Source organism: Neolamprologus brichardi, chromosome 5 (assembly GCF_056152115.1).
Source record: "Neolamprologus brichardi isolate AB-2024 chromosome 5, ASM5615211v1, whole genome shotgun sequence".
NCBI classification, from domain to species: domain Eukaryota; kingdom Metazoa; phylum Chordata; class Actinopteri; order Cichliformes; family Cichlidae; genus Neolamprologus; species Neolamprologus brichardi.
The window spans coordinates 17,078,018-17,091,788 of NC_142108.1; the positions used below are offsets into that span (position 1 = coordinate 17,078,018).

Here is a 13,771-nt window from a genome sequence, read left to right on the forward strand (position 1 = left end):
AAGCAGCAAAGCACCACACCCCATCTTAAAAGGTTCATATCTAAAGACACTGTACAGCTGAACTCAGCATGTGTCTACTGACATTTTAGAATAATGTTTTTCACTGCTGTGCAGGACAAATACATCAGCATTAGCAGCATGCTCAATGAGAGGAAGGCTGTGCAGGTACGATGCAGACAGTGATGATGTGTTTCGTTACTTTTCGCATAAAATGTCTCAAGAAGTTTAGACATGACATGTTATACAAAGTTAAAAAGCTATCTGATGCTTTGCTGCTCCTACAACCACAACTTGTGGGTTTACACTTGTGGTTTAAAAAAAAGTAAATATGTGTAATACAGAGATAACGAGAGCAGATCATGTCCATCTCACGCTATCACTAGCATCCTCCTCTGTCACACCAACCATCCGCGTGGTGTCCTTCATTACATCCATGAATCTCCTCTGTTCTTTTCCTCTTCCCCTATATTCAACATCCCCCATCTAATAAATCCACTATTGCTCCTCTGCAAACCCAAACCATCTCAGCCTTACCTCTCTAACTTTGTCTCTAAACCACTTGTTACCCTTCTGTCACTAATCACCCGTCACACTCATCTCCACCCGCTCCATCCTGCCTGGACTCTCTTCTTGACCTCTCTTGTGCGATCCCTGACCCAAGGCATTTTTTCCCTTACATTTACTGACTAGACTCCAGTCTCAACAAACAAGGCACCAAATATAATATAATATAATATAATATAATATAATATAATATAATATAATATAATATAATATAATATAATATAATATAATATAATATAATATAATATAATAAAAACTATGAAGACACTCAGATTTGAAGGATTTTGTTTTTATTGTGGAACGTTTAAAGACAGCAGACTGGCCAAGTCAACAACATTTAATGGGAGTATTTCAACGAAAAATCATATTTTATGATTCTCATTTGAGTCTCTCATAGACGTTGCAGCTTATTCTTCAGCTTCCTTTCCCTGAAACAGACAGAAAAAAAACCCCACACACACGATAAGTTCACTCAAACTGTGGAAGGAAAACTTTGTCCCTGTGAAGACAGAGAAAATATTCTGTCTTTAAAGAGACCTTTTTTTGATCATTTCCAGTGCTGTGTTTTAGTTGTTCATTATTTAAGATAATACCCATTTATCTTATATACAGTTTATTATTTGTCTGAAACATAACCATTTTAGCTCCTTTCCCCCTGCCTTTAAGCTGGCTTTCCTCTGATTGGCTGCCCCTCACAAATAGAAGATTTGATGGGTGAGGTTTACAGTGACAGCTTAGGTATACCTGCTTTCTTTGACATCATGAAGATTTAAAAGCAAAACACAATCTCTGAAACTGAGTGTTTAGAGAGTGTGAGTATGTGTGTTTGTTTATGTACACATTTGTCTGTGTGTGTGTCAGAAATTAAGCAAAAATAACTTGACTAATAATTTCAAGTTTGAAATGTCATAATTAAGGACAAAATCAATTATGAATGCGTGAGTTTTATGCATTACTTACTTTTCCAATTTCACGACTCTTAGCCCTCAGCTTGTTGACCTGGGACTCGGCGATGTCAGCGCGCTCCTGAGCTTCCTCCAGCTCGTGCTGAACCTTCCTCAGCCTTGAAATGTGAGTATTGGCTTGCTCCTCCTACAATGAGATAAAACAATGGAGTTAACTGTCATAAAGACTGAAGATACAGAGAATAAATGACTGACTCATAAACAGCAAAGTATTTCATACTGTGAAACATTTTAACTTACAGCCTCCTCAGCCTGTCTCTTGTAGGCCTTCACTTTCAGCTGCAGCTTATCCACCAGATCTTGAAGCCTGGCAATATTCTTCTTGTCCTCCTCTGTCTGCAGTTTACATAAAGTCACAGCAAATGTAATCATATGGACTTTCCCGGGATACCAGCATCAACAAAATCAAATAAAACACCTTCCTACCTGATAGGTAAGCTCTTTCACTCTTCTCTCATACTTGCGAACACCTTTGACAGCTTCAGCTCCTCGTCTTTGCTCAGATTCAACTTCAGATTCAAGCTCACGTACCTAAAATATGAACAATGTATGACAATGATGGGAGTTCAAAAATAAATAATGTAAAAAAAAAGTTGAGGCCATGCTGGTGAAAAATGGTCTTTACCCTAGCCTCCAGTTTCTGGAGCTGCTTCTTGCCGCCTTTCATGGCCAGGTTCTCAGCTTCATCAAGGCGGTGCTGCAGGTCCTTCACTGTCACCTCCAGGTTCTTCTTCATCCTCTCCAAATGAGCACTGGTGTCCTGCTCCTTCTTCAGCTCTTCTGCCATCATGGCAGCCTGAAATTTCATATCATATGTATTGTTGTAACTGTTAGGCTAATATAGTTGCCAGAGAATGAGTTACTGTGTAGACATTCATCAGGGTGGCTCACATCAGTGATGGCCTTCTTGGCTTTTTCTTCAGCATTTCTGGCCTCCTGGACAGCATCTTCCACTTCACCTTGGATCTGAATGAAATCAGCCTCCAGCTTCTTCTTGGTGTTGATAAGGCTGGTGTTCTGAAAGGAAATACAGGATAATGAATTACATATTCGGACTTTCACCTGTCAAATTGTAAACATATGAAGTTTTTGAATCGTAACTAACCTGAGAGTGCAGCAGTCCCACACGCTCGCTGGCATCAACCAGCTCCTGTTCAGCAATCTTGCGGCCTCTCTCTGTTTGCTCCAGTGCAGCTCTCAGCTCCTCAATCTCAGCCTGCATCAGGTTGTTTCTGCGCTCCACCATTGCAACCTGCTCCTTCATGTCTTCTTGGCTTCTAATGGCTTCATCAAGATGGAGCTGGGCATCCTGAAATGTGTAACGTTAAGAGGTATTAGTGCACACTTTAAGCTACTTTTCAGATAATTTTAGAAACTTCGGGCAAATCCTTCAGTGGACCTACCTTCAGGTGTCCCTGCACATTCCTCAGCTGTTTCTGGGATTCAGCTGCCTGGCGGTTGGCATGACTCAGCTGAATCTCCATCTCATTCAGGTCTCCCTCCATCTTCTTCTTGATTCTCAGGGCATCATTCCTGCTCCTGACCTCAGCATCCAGAGTGCTTTGCATGGACTCGATCACTCTCTGGCTGTTCCTCTTGATCTGTTCAATCTCCTCGTCCTTCTCTGCAATCTTCCTGTCAACTTCACTCTTGACTTGGGTCAGCTCAAGCTGAACACGGAGAATCTTGGATTCCTCGTGCTCCAGAGTAGCCTTTGAAAAAGTGTGAACCATATTAACACAACCTTTCCTTTAGTATAAATATACAAACTGACTGTTATAAAGAAGAATAAAGAAGAAAAAATAGCTCAGACATAGCGTATCGAATACTTTTCAAGGATAAATCTCACACAGATATGCTTCAAATTGTTTGAGCAGAACATGCACTTCTTTTGCACAGAAGCCAAACTCAGCTCAGGAATCGTAGATTCAGTTTTACCTCGGCCTCTTCCAAAGCTGTCTGGATTTCTGACTTCTCAATTTCCACTGTCTTCTTTCCCTTCTCAAGCTCGTGGATGGTTTTACCGGTTTCGCCAAGTTGTTCACTCAGGTCTGATATCTCCTCTGTTCAAGCAGATTTTCAATACATGAACATACTGGTCGATTTAAACATTCAAAATACTTCTCAAGTGTATTTTATTCATAGAGTGCTTGGTGAAAACTGGATTAATGGTCTTACGTTGCAGGTTCTTGTTCTCCCTCTTCAGGGTCTCCAGGTGATCAAGAGCTTCCTCGTAGGAGTTTTTCATCTTGAACAGCTCAGTGCTGAGAGAACGAGCCTCCTTCTGAGCTCCCTCCAGCTCTGCCTGGCTTTCCTCATACTTCTGTTTCCACTCTGCAAGAACCTGAAGATACAGCAAACTATTTAGTTTCTCTTTCTTTTAAACTCTCATCATATTCATATACAAAGAAAAATGCTGTACCTTGTCAAAGTTTCTCTGCTTCTTGTCAAGGTTAGCAGCCAGAGCATTAGCTCTCTCCACGTCGATCATCAGGTCCTCCACTTCACCATGCAGTCTCTGTTTGGTCTTTTCCAGAGAGGCACATTTTGCATTCACAGCTTCGATGGACTCCTCTGCATCCTGGAGACGCTGGGCGAGCTTTTTCCTGTTAAGAACATTCAGTTTTCAGACTTGCTGTATATTAATCACGACACGAGAAAAAAATATAAGGTTGGAGACTTACTTTGCCTCCTCCAGCTCCTCAGTGCGCTGAATAGCATCAGTTTCATATTTGGTCCTCCACTGAGCCACCTCGCTGTTTGCCTTGGACATTGAACGCTGCAGCTCAGCTTTGGCTTCCTGCTCCTCCTCATACTGCTCCCTGAGGAGGTCGCAGTCATGACGAGCTGACTGGACAGCATGAGCCAGGGCGTTCTTGGCCTATAATCCAAACAAAAACCAGATAATTATTTGACAGAAAACTTTTTTCGCCTTTTCTTCTCCAAAGTTTTCAAATTCTGTTACCTTGACTTCCTCCTCTATGTGCCTCTTAAGCTCCTCAATTTGCTGAGTGTAGGCCAGTTTGCCTCTGGTCAGCTGAGACACGAGAGCTTCTTTCTCCTCGATCTGGCGTGAATATTCACCTAAGCAACGATTTTTTTAGGTATTAGCATACTCAACAGCATCAACAAGGGAATAAGCATAAATTGATGCACCATAAATTTTCCACTGTTGCAACTGAAGAACAACAACATTAAAAACCTTAATGAACCCTAAACTTGTGAATAGCATCCCTAATGAGGTTAGAAATATCCACATCACTACATTTTTAACTTGTAAAAATGTATGTGAATATCCATTGTTACAGATCTCGCTGCTGTTTGCATTTTGCCTCAGTACCACTATCACAACCCACCAGGTGAAGTGGTTACATCATGAATCTCGGCTCCTTTGTCAGTCATTTCATTTTTTTAAGGTAATACAAAACATGATTTTCATATGAAGTGAGTTTCGTACCATTTTCAGTCTGAAGTCGTGCTTTTTGTGCACCAATATCATTCAGCTGACGAACATTTTCATCGTTCTTTGACTTGAGCTCACTTAGCTGATCTTCCAATGTCCTGCACATCTTCTCAAGGTTTGCCTGATGAAATAAATCATGTATTAGTAAAAGAAATAAATACATACATAAATAATAAAATTACAGTTTATTTTCCACTTTTGCTAGTTTACCTTGGCTTTGGCAATACCCTCCATGTTGCTTGCAAGGTCATCAATCTCCATCTTGTACTCGCTTTTCTCTTTCTCCAGCTTCTGTTTGACCCTCTGCAGGTTATCAATCTGCTCTCCTAGCTCGGCCACGCTGTCAGCCTGCTTCTTGCGGAGAGCTGCGGCGGTGGCTTCGTGCTGCAGGGTGGCCTCTTCGAGATCACGCCGCAGCTTCTGAAACTCGGCCTCGCGCTTCTTGTTCATCTCAATCTGAGCTGCAGTGGCCCCGCCAGCTTCCTCGAGTCTCTCACTGATCTCCTCCAGCTCTCTGGAGAGATCAGACCTCTGCTTCTCCACCTTGGCCCGAGCAGCACGTTCAGCCTCAATCTCCTCCTCAAGCTCCTCAATACGAGCCTAAAACACAAAAAAATTTAAGCTAAGTTGAACATATTTGAAGATTTTTTGCTATAGTAAATACTTCTAATTATACCTGAAGTTCCTTTATCTTCTTCTGTAACTGCAGTCCCAGAGATTGCTCATCCTCGATCTTACTCAGGAGCTGGCTAACCTCAAAGTCCTTCCTAAAGGGGAAAAAATGATAATGGCATATTACAATTGTATTTATCAGAGAATATTTTAGTGCAGATAAATATATATGAATTATTTTTCTTACTTCTTTATTTTCTCATCAGATTGCTGCTTATCGTTCTCCAGATCCATGATGGTTTCTTGGGCCAGTTTAAGGTCACCTTCAAGCTTTCTTTTAGCCCGCTCAAGGTCCATGCGAAGCTTCTTTTCTTGCTCCAGGGAACCTTCAAGCTACCAAAGACAGAGAAATTTCATGGATTTAGAAAGTGTATTAGTGGACTGTTGGTTTTCAGATGAGTTTTAAAAATACTCACATCGTCCACTTGCTGCTCCAGCTTGGTCTTGGCCTTCGTCAGACTGTTAACTTTGTCTTCCTCTGCCTGCAGGTCATCGAGGGTCTGCTGATGGGCCTCTTGGAGGGCTTTCTTTTCTTTGCTCAGCTTGGCAATGGACTCATCTTGAGCAGCCAGTTCTTCTGTGAGGTTTTTGACCTACAGAAGTTGACATGAATATAAACTTACAAATGATTTTCTCAACACTTAAGCAAAACAATACATTGTTAAAAGAGGGAGTATAACCTTGTTCTCAGTGGCATGTTTCTCCTTTTCCACTTTGGCCAGGGTCAGCTCCAAGTCATCAATATCCTTCTTCAGCTCAGAGCACTCGTCCTCCAGCTTCCTCTTCTTTGCAGTCAGCTCAGCGTTCATTTCCTCCTCATCCTCCAGTCTCTCGGCTGTCTCTTTGAGTTTGGCCTCGAGCTGAATTTTTGCTTTAATGAGCCCCTCACACCTTTCCTCTGCATCAGCAAGGTTTTCACCTTCCTAAAAGGCAACACAAGTTTTTTAATCAAATTAATTATTTGATAATCTGTAGACACAGTGCATGCAAGGTAGCGACTGAACTCACAGACTGCACTTGTAACAGTAAGTCATTCTTCTCCTGCAGCAGAGAAACCATCTTTTCCTCCAGCTCTTTCTTCTTAGCCAGAGCCTTTGCCAGATCCTCTTTGGTCTTTTCAAAGGTCTCTTTCATTGCGGCCATCTCTTTCTCTGTCTCTGCACTCTTCAGCAGAGGCTTAATCTTGAAGTACAGCTTCATCCACGGCCAGGTTTTGACATTCATGAATGAACGGATGTTGTACTGGATGGAGAAAATAGCATCTCTGATAAAAGAAAGAAAGGACGAGTTATAAAATGTTTGTTTTACAAATTAAATTGCAGGTTTCACAAACGTCTGTCACAGCGTCAGCGACAGACAGCTTACCTCCTCTCCATCATCTTGACAAACTCGCGCCTCATGAGGAAACCTCTGCAGAGAGCCTGAGTCATTGTGACCAGCTCAGCCAGCTTCTCGTCTCTCATCTCCTCCAGAGTTCCCAGCAGACCGGCTTTGAAGAACACCTGAAAGTTAGTAATACAAATTATTTTTAATTTGTTAACTATTCTCCATATTTCAGCATAAACAGAATTTTCCAGAGAGATTTTTCTTTCTCTACCTTGGTGTGACCAAACTTGTACTGAGAGTGGTCCACATTGATGGATCCCAGAAGTTTCTCTGAGGCCTTCTTGTTGTCAATGAACTGTCCCTCAGGAATGACGCTAGCATTCAATACCTTGTATCTAAAGTAAAGAGTTCAATCACCTAGTCAGATGCAGTGGCTTTAAGATAATAATAAAAGTAATAATAATAAAAAAAACATTTCATTGTCAGTGAAGATGCTAGCAGTGTTACCTCTGCTTGAAGTCACCGTAGAGGATTCTGCTGGGGAAACCTTTCCTGCAGATCCTGATACCCTCCAGCACACCGTTACACCTCAGCTGGTGGATGACCAGGAAGTTCTCCATGAGACCTGTAATATGTCGTTAAACAAACACATTTTGACAAGAGTGACAGAATGAAAATGTGAAACAGTGAAAGCACATCACAGGTTTGATTTCTTTCAGCCATGTACCTGGCGTCTTTGACTCATTGGGAATCAAGCAGCGCACAAAGTGAGGATGAGTGCTCCTCAGGTTGGTCATCAGCTTGCCCAGATTCTCCTGAAGCATTAAAACAGCATCGAGTTAACAAAATAAATGACAAGTATCTCTAGTAAGTGATTATTCCACATCTTACCCTGAACAATGCAGACACCGTCTGGAAGGAGCCACCCTTCTTTTTGCCAGCTTTCTTGCCACCACCGCCCTCAGCTGTCAGTGGGACAGTTACAGTGAAATGATTAAAGCAAGAAATGACAATGCATTTTTAATATCTAATAAACTGTGGGGAAATTACAATTGATACCTTCTGAAGCGGCATGTGACGCATACAGGAAAGCCAACAGCTTTGTTGAAGACTTCTGGTAGAGCTGTACCACAGAGTCGTTCAGGGGGTCTTTGTTCTTCTCCAGCCAGCCGACGACATTGTAGTCAACAGTACCAGCATAGTGCACCAGGGAGAAGTGGGCCTCAGCTTTGCCTTTGGCAGGCTTTGGTTTCTGGAAGGGGGCACTTTTGCCAACATGCTGGTCATAGAGTTTGCTCTTGAAGGTCATGTCTGTTGCCTTGGGGACAATGCACTCCTCTTCAAGGATGGAGAAGATGCCCATTGGCTGCCATGATGAAACATGAAGCAAATTATTTCAAGGCTTCAGACTGATTTCGGTTTTTATCAACACACAGTACAGAGTTCATGTGGTAAAAAAAACACAAAGTGTCTTCACCTTCTCAATAAGCTCAATGCAGGCAGCCAAGTCCATACCAAAGTCAATGAACTCCCATTCAATGCCCTCTTTCTTGTACTCTTCTTGCTCCAGGACAAACATGTGATGGTTGAAAAACTGTTGCAGTTTTTCATTGGTGAAGTTGATGCACAGCTGTTCCAGGCTGTTGAACTGCAAAGGGAAAAAATCCTTATTATATCAAAATGTTTCAATAACAAAGGTATAAAACGGTGCTATTTCCGGCTCACTTACATCAAAGATTTCGAATCCAGCGATGTCGAGCACACCGATGAAGAACTGTCTCGGCTGCTTTGTGTCCAACATCTCGTTGATTCTGACGACCATCCACAAGAACATTTTCTCATACACGGACTTGCAGAGCGCCGAGACAGCGTTGTTGACCTGATTTTACAGATCGACAACAAAGACAAAGGATGAGAGAATGTCACACAAATAAACTGTTAAAGTGGTAAAAACAGGATGGATTAGGATATTTCACCTGCGGGACAGTCTGACCCTTAGTCACAAACTCGTTTCCAACTTTGACTCTTGGGTAGCACAGTGCCTTAAGCAAGTCAGATGAGTTCAGGCCCATAAGGTAGGCGATTTTATCTGCGACTGAGAGTAGAGAGAAAGACAGTAGGACAATTAGCAATAGTGGTTTTAGTTTGTTTCATACTTAAAGTTTTTTTTTTTTAAGGTCCAACATACCTTCAGTGCCATCTGGCTCAGCCTGCTCTTCTCGCTGCTTCTGCTTGAACTTCATGTTTCCGTGTTGCATCGCAGCTCCGGTCAGTTTATACATGCTAATTTTCTCCTCTGCGGTGAAGCCCAGGATGTCAATGGCAGTCTAGGTATATTAAAATAAATAAGTCATTCACACAAAGCTCTTTCATTTAATACAGTCCTAAATGGGTTTTTTTTATAGTAACCTATATTTAATCATTTTCTTACATCAGTAGCGATGAATTCTTCAACGTCATTGATACTCTTGACAGTGATTTCACCCTGACTGATCATGGGATAGTCGTATGGGTTTGTGGTGATCAGGAGAGCCTCTAAAGAAAACAAAAAAATACATGCCAATATAATACGCTATACAATACAGAGAGACAACACATATATGTTATATATTGTTGTTTACAAGCTATGGAAAAACTGAGATATTTTAATTATTATTCTCTAACCGATGAGCTCAGGTTTGTGGCCTGTTGTGAGCTGATAGAAGATATGGTAGCTCCTCTCAGCAGAGAGCTGGAACGTCACTCTAGACTTCTCCAGCAGATCTGTAAAACAAATCAGGATGAGGATAAGAAAGTCCATAGGCAAACAGGACAGAGACGAAGGATGTGCTTGATCATTTGTAGCCTCACATGTTTCAATGTCTGCTGAGGCCAATTTCCCAGTTGTGCCAAAATGGATTCTGATGAATTTACCCTTTTAAAAAGAAAAGACTGGATTAGTATGATTTTTTTATTTATTTATTTAGAAAGGCTTAATTAATAGACACTTACAAAACGGGATGAGTTGTCATTCCTCACTGTTTTGGCATTACCATAAGCCTCCAGCAGTGGATTAGCTGCAATGATTTGATCCTCAAGGGACCCCTGAAAGTTTAAAATGACACGTTTGTATTTTGTGTATTTCTTTATTTTCATATACATAATTTAAAACACATTGCATGACTTACCTGCATTTTTCCAGGGACTTGCTCGGTTTTCTTTCCTCCAGCCACTGCGATTGTCGCAAAGTACTGGATGACACGCTTAGTGTTGACAGTCTTTCCTGCACCAGATTCTCCACTGTAGTCACAAAAACACCTCATTAGCAAGAAAACCCCCTTGCACTGGGTAATCGTGTGCACACACACGCAAAAACATTTGCTGAATTCTTTTAAAAAAGAAACTTACGTGATAAGGATGGACTGATTCTCACGGTCTGTGGAGAAACGGTAACAAAGATATTGGCCATCATTTATATTAACAGTAATGCAGTGACCCGCTATCAGAGCTTAATGTGTATATGTAAGTTATTTTATCGTTACTACTGCTCCACAAGGTAAGTTCAAAACTTAAATTGTTCCTGTCGTGTTATATGAGCCTGGTATCACATGCAATGTGCTGCGACACATGCTTCATACCTTGGAGCATGAACTGATAGGCGTTATCAGAGATGGAGAAGATGTGGGGTGGAGCCTCAACTCTCTTCTTGCCCCTGTATCCTGCCACAACCATTGAATCATACACTGGGAGCCACTTGTAGGGGTTCACAGTGACGCAGAAAAGCCCCGAGTAGGTCTATGGAGTCAGAGAGGATCATTTATGATGCAGATCTTCCATTTGTCATGAGCACGAGTATCAGCTATGGAGTTCTGATCAAGAGAAACTCACGTAGATCATCCATGCTGCATAGCGCTCTTTGAGGTTATACAGCACAGTAGGCTCACTGAGGTGGGTCATCATGGCCATGTCCTCAATCTTATCGAACTTTGGAGGGTTCATGGGGAAGACTTCATCTTCTTTCACAGTGATAGTCTAACGCACAGACAGAAAAAAACATTAGTGGCACAGATATCAGTGGGCAAGTGGGCCAAACTTATTAAACAAGCAAAGACAATCAGTTTATCTATTCCCTTAGAGGTCAGAAAAACAACATGTGCACATAATTCATTTCCTGCTATTCTGTTTTATTTTAGCTGAAAATGAAGCTGTGCTGCTTAGTTATTTTTTTCTAATATGCATACAATCCTGAGGCCTTCATTCCTGAGACCACACTAGATATTTGAACTCACCCACTCAATCAAGTAGTCTGGCTCATGCAGCTCGGCTCTATAACATTTACACTACAATAACAATAAAAAAGGTTTTGCAGAGTCAAGGCACTCTCACCTTCCCGCACAGAGTCTCCACGGTGGCTTTGCCGCCCTCTCTCTTAATAAGTTTCCCCTTGAGGTACATTTCATTGGGCTCAGTCACAAAGTATGCTGTTTTAGCATCAAATGGAGTGTTCTGGGCTTCAATGCGCTCTCTTTCTGGCTTGCGGAGGTAAATGGCCGCCGGGCCAAAACACTCCATCTCTGCGTCTCCCATGATGACTCTTTACTGCAAGTAAGTAAAACAAGACAACAGTCATTATTTCTTCTCGCTCCTGATGGCAACACAGTACTGCACGAGGATAAAGAATCCTGAAGCTGTTGTGGATGTCAAATGAAGTGACAGCTGGACTGTGTTTAAAATACTTTGTAACAAACACTCCAATCTGTGTGTAACCCACGACTGCCTATATCTGCTCCAAAATATTAAAATATTAAGAGGTAAAAGGCACTAGGCACTGAACAAAACGAACAATTTCTCATCTTTATTCAACGATTCAAACATGTTAATAAAGTGAGAAGCCTCAACATGAACTCTGTTAATTGATTTGTAAACCATCTCACAAAATGCTAAATGAACAGCTGGATATTCAAGCATCAAAGTCTCATTTACAGCATATAAACAATGCTATTAATTAAAAGTGTCTTTTGATAAACATGGTAAGCAATTACCTTTTCCCCTCCCTTCAGAAAAAAAACAGCTGTTGATGGTCCTGTGAGGGTTCTGATGAAGAAAAAGAAAAGATAAATTGTTCAAATGAATAAGTGTAATTAAACTAATAAAATAAATAAAAAGGCACTCGGTCTGCAGAAAAGTCCTGGCATTAGCACAGCGGTCCTGTCTCTGGCAGTAAATGATCATGCCCTGCATTGTTCATTAAGCTGCTGGCTCTCCTCCTGCTAATAAAAGACTCACTCACCTTGACTGGAGGCTTGGCAGTCCTTGTGGGTGTCCAGTCTTCCTTCTTATATAGGGAGATCTGTGTTCACTCAGCAGAAATGGCCTCCTTTATTTGGTCAGGTTGTTTTGTGCTATTTCCTCGAGTATTTTTGCCTCCGCTCTGTCCCCTGCCGTCACTGATCAACAGGCTCTTTCACTTTTTAGTTGTCACATATTCTGAATGACTTGTTTCAAGAGGGATGTTTCAGGCAATGATAACAATTTTAATCGGGAAATAATATCAAGAGTGAATGACACATTATAGTAAATATAATTGTATTTATATATGTAAATATAATTATGTAATTATAAATTTAGTAAAAGTCTAAATAAAAGTAAATAAATTAACCTCACTGGTGTCATTAGATAAGCGTGGCTTTGCTTTCTATTGTCATTAATTAAAATACTACTCGGTATAATTTATATATTTAAAATAGAAATCAATAGATCCTAAGGCACTGACGTATGTGACAGAGAGCACAATTGTCCTGTTGTAAAGTATTTCACTGCTGCAGTAAAGATGCCACACAAGGCACCGCTGTCAAACAGGAAGCCTTAAAAAGTGTATAAATAGATGAAGACACTGGCAATGCAACATTTTTGAACTTTGTCTAAATATTGTTCTGGTGATCGGTTACTGAAGTTCAGACATTGTGTTGGTCTTTACAATAATCTCTTTAATGCACCCTGGCACTGCAGAGGATCTGAGTTTAGCCGTGGAGAAGCTCTCATGTGTCCCTGGGATTCTGTTGCAGAAGCCTTGCAAGTCTTTCCTGTGACAAAGGAGCACAATTGGGCCTCACAGCTGCTAATCTAAGAACTTGTGAAAATGATGATACCTCACGATAGCAGAAACATGCACTGGGGTCTGGGGTTTTATGAAATCCCACACTTAATTAAATTTGCTCAGTAGCGAGAATGGACAAAAGAAAGCAGAACAATGTTCATATTTATAGCACTTTAATTTCCTCTGTCCCAGAAATGCTGAATGTATCCAGTAAACACATGTCGAGCAAATGTTGCTTTGAAGTTTGACCAATACAAATGCCAATCACGGAATACGTCATGCGCTATAATCAGAATTTACCTTCAAAACAAACCTCTGCGAGCAGTTTCATGCCTTGAAAAGTTCACTAATACTCTCTGCATGATAATGCTGCTGGCCAGAGTATCTCATTATCCCATTATAACAAGCCAAGGGTGAATATCTTGGTGAAGGAACTCAGTTAATGTGATAAAATTACACTTTAATGCCCCACATATAGTGTTCATAAGCAGTATTTAATATTGAACAAATGGGTTATGACAGATACTGTGTACTTAGACACATATATATGATTTTAATTAACTATATATACATTTATCAAGAAATTCAGCTCCTGTTTCATGCTTGTGGACAGATAATAAATGAGAAAAGAACGTTTAGATATGCTGACAAATAAAAAGGTAATTATATCTGCTCACAACTTTACTATTGTGTGCTATGAAAGCT

General features: G+C 40.9%; 1 protein-coding gene across 1 annotated transcript; it reads right to left on the reverse strand.

Moving 5' to 3' along the window:
• Positions 1-971: 971 nt before the first annotated feature.
• On the reverse strand, positions 972-12,313 carry LOC102791279 (myosin heavy chain, fast skeletal muscle-like). Its single transcript, XM_087841202.1, has 41 exons — positions 12,260-12,313; positions 12,012-12,063; positions 11,356-11,568; positions 10,858-11,001; positions 10,608-10,764; positions 10,378-10,405; positions 10,158-10,269; positions 9,982-10,074; positions 9,841-9,904; positions 9,655-9,753; positions 9,422-9,525; positions 9,179-9,317; positions 8,967-9,085; positions 8,720-8,869; positions 8,468-8,638; positions 8,050-8,356; positions 7,882-7,955; positions 7,718-7,805; positions 7,498-7,615; positions 7,262-7,385; positions 7,030-7,166; positions 6,673-6,928; positions 6,345-6,587; positions 6,081-6,257; positions 5,852-5,997; positions 5,669-5,759; positions 5,203-5,592; positions 4,987-5,113; positions 4,495-4,613; positions 4,214-4,410; positions 3,952-4,135; positions 3,708-3,873; positions 3,468-3,592; positions 2,933-3,241; positions 2,635-2,838; positions 2,421-2,546; positions 2,155-2,325; positions 1,956-2,060; positions 1,770-1,865; positions 1,525-1,656; positions 972-992 (listed from the first exon to the last, which is right to left on the reverse strand). Exons 3-41 carry the CDS (start codon positions 11,554-11,556, stop codon positions 972-974), a joined length of 5,814 nt encoding a protein of 1,937 aa, XP_087697328.1. The 5' UTR covers positions 11,557-11,568; positions 12,012-12,063; positions 12,260-12,313.
• Between the last annotated feature and the right edge of the window lie 1,458 nt (positions 12,314-13,771).

Bases quoted from the DNA above. Each gene is read 5' to 3' on its own strand.
- LOC102791279 (XM_087841202.1), bottom strand. From the start codon at position 11,556: ATGGGAGACGCAGAGATGGAGTGTTTTGGCCCGGCGGCCATTTACCTC. The intron at 7,386-7,497 runs GTAACACTGCTA...TCTTTACTTTAG, and splicing joins TACGGTGACTTCAAGCAGAG to ATACAAGGTATTGAATGCTA. The intron at 3,242-3,467 runs GTAAAACTGAAT...ACTTTTTCAAAG, and splicing joins CAGCTTTGGAAGAGGCCGAG to GCTACTCTGGAGCACGAGGA.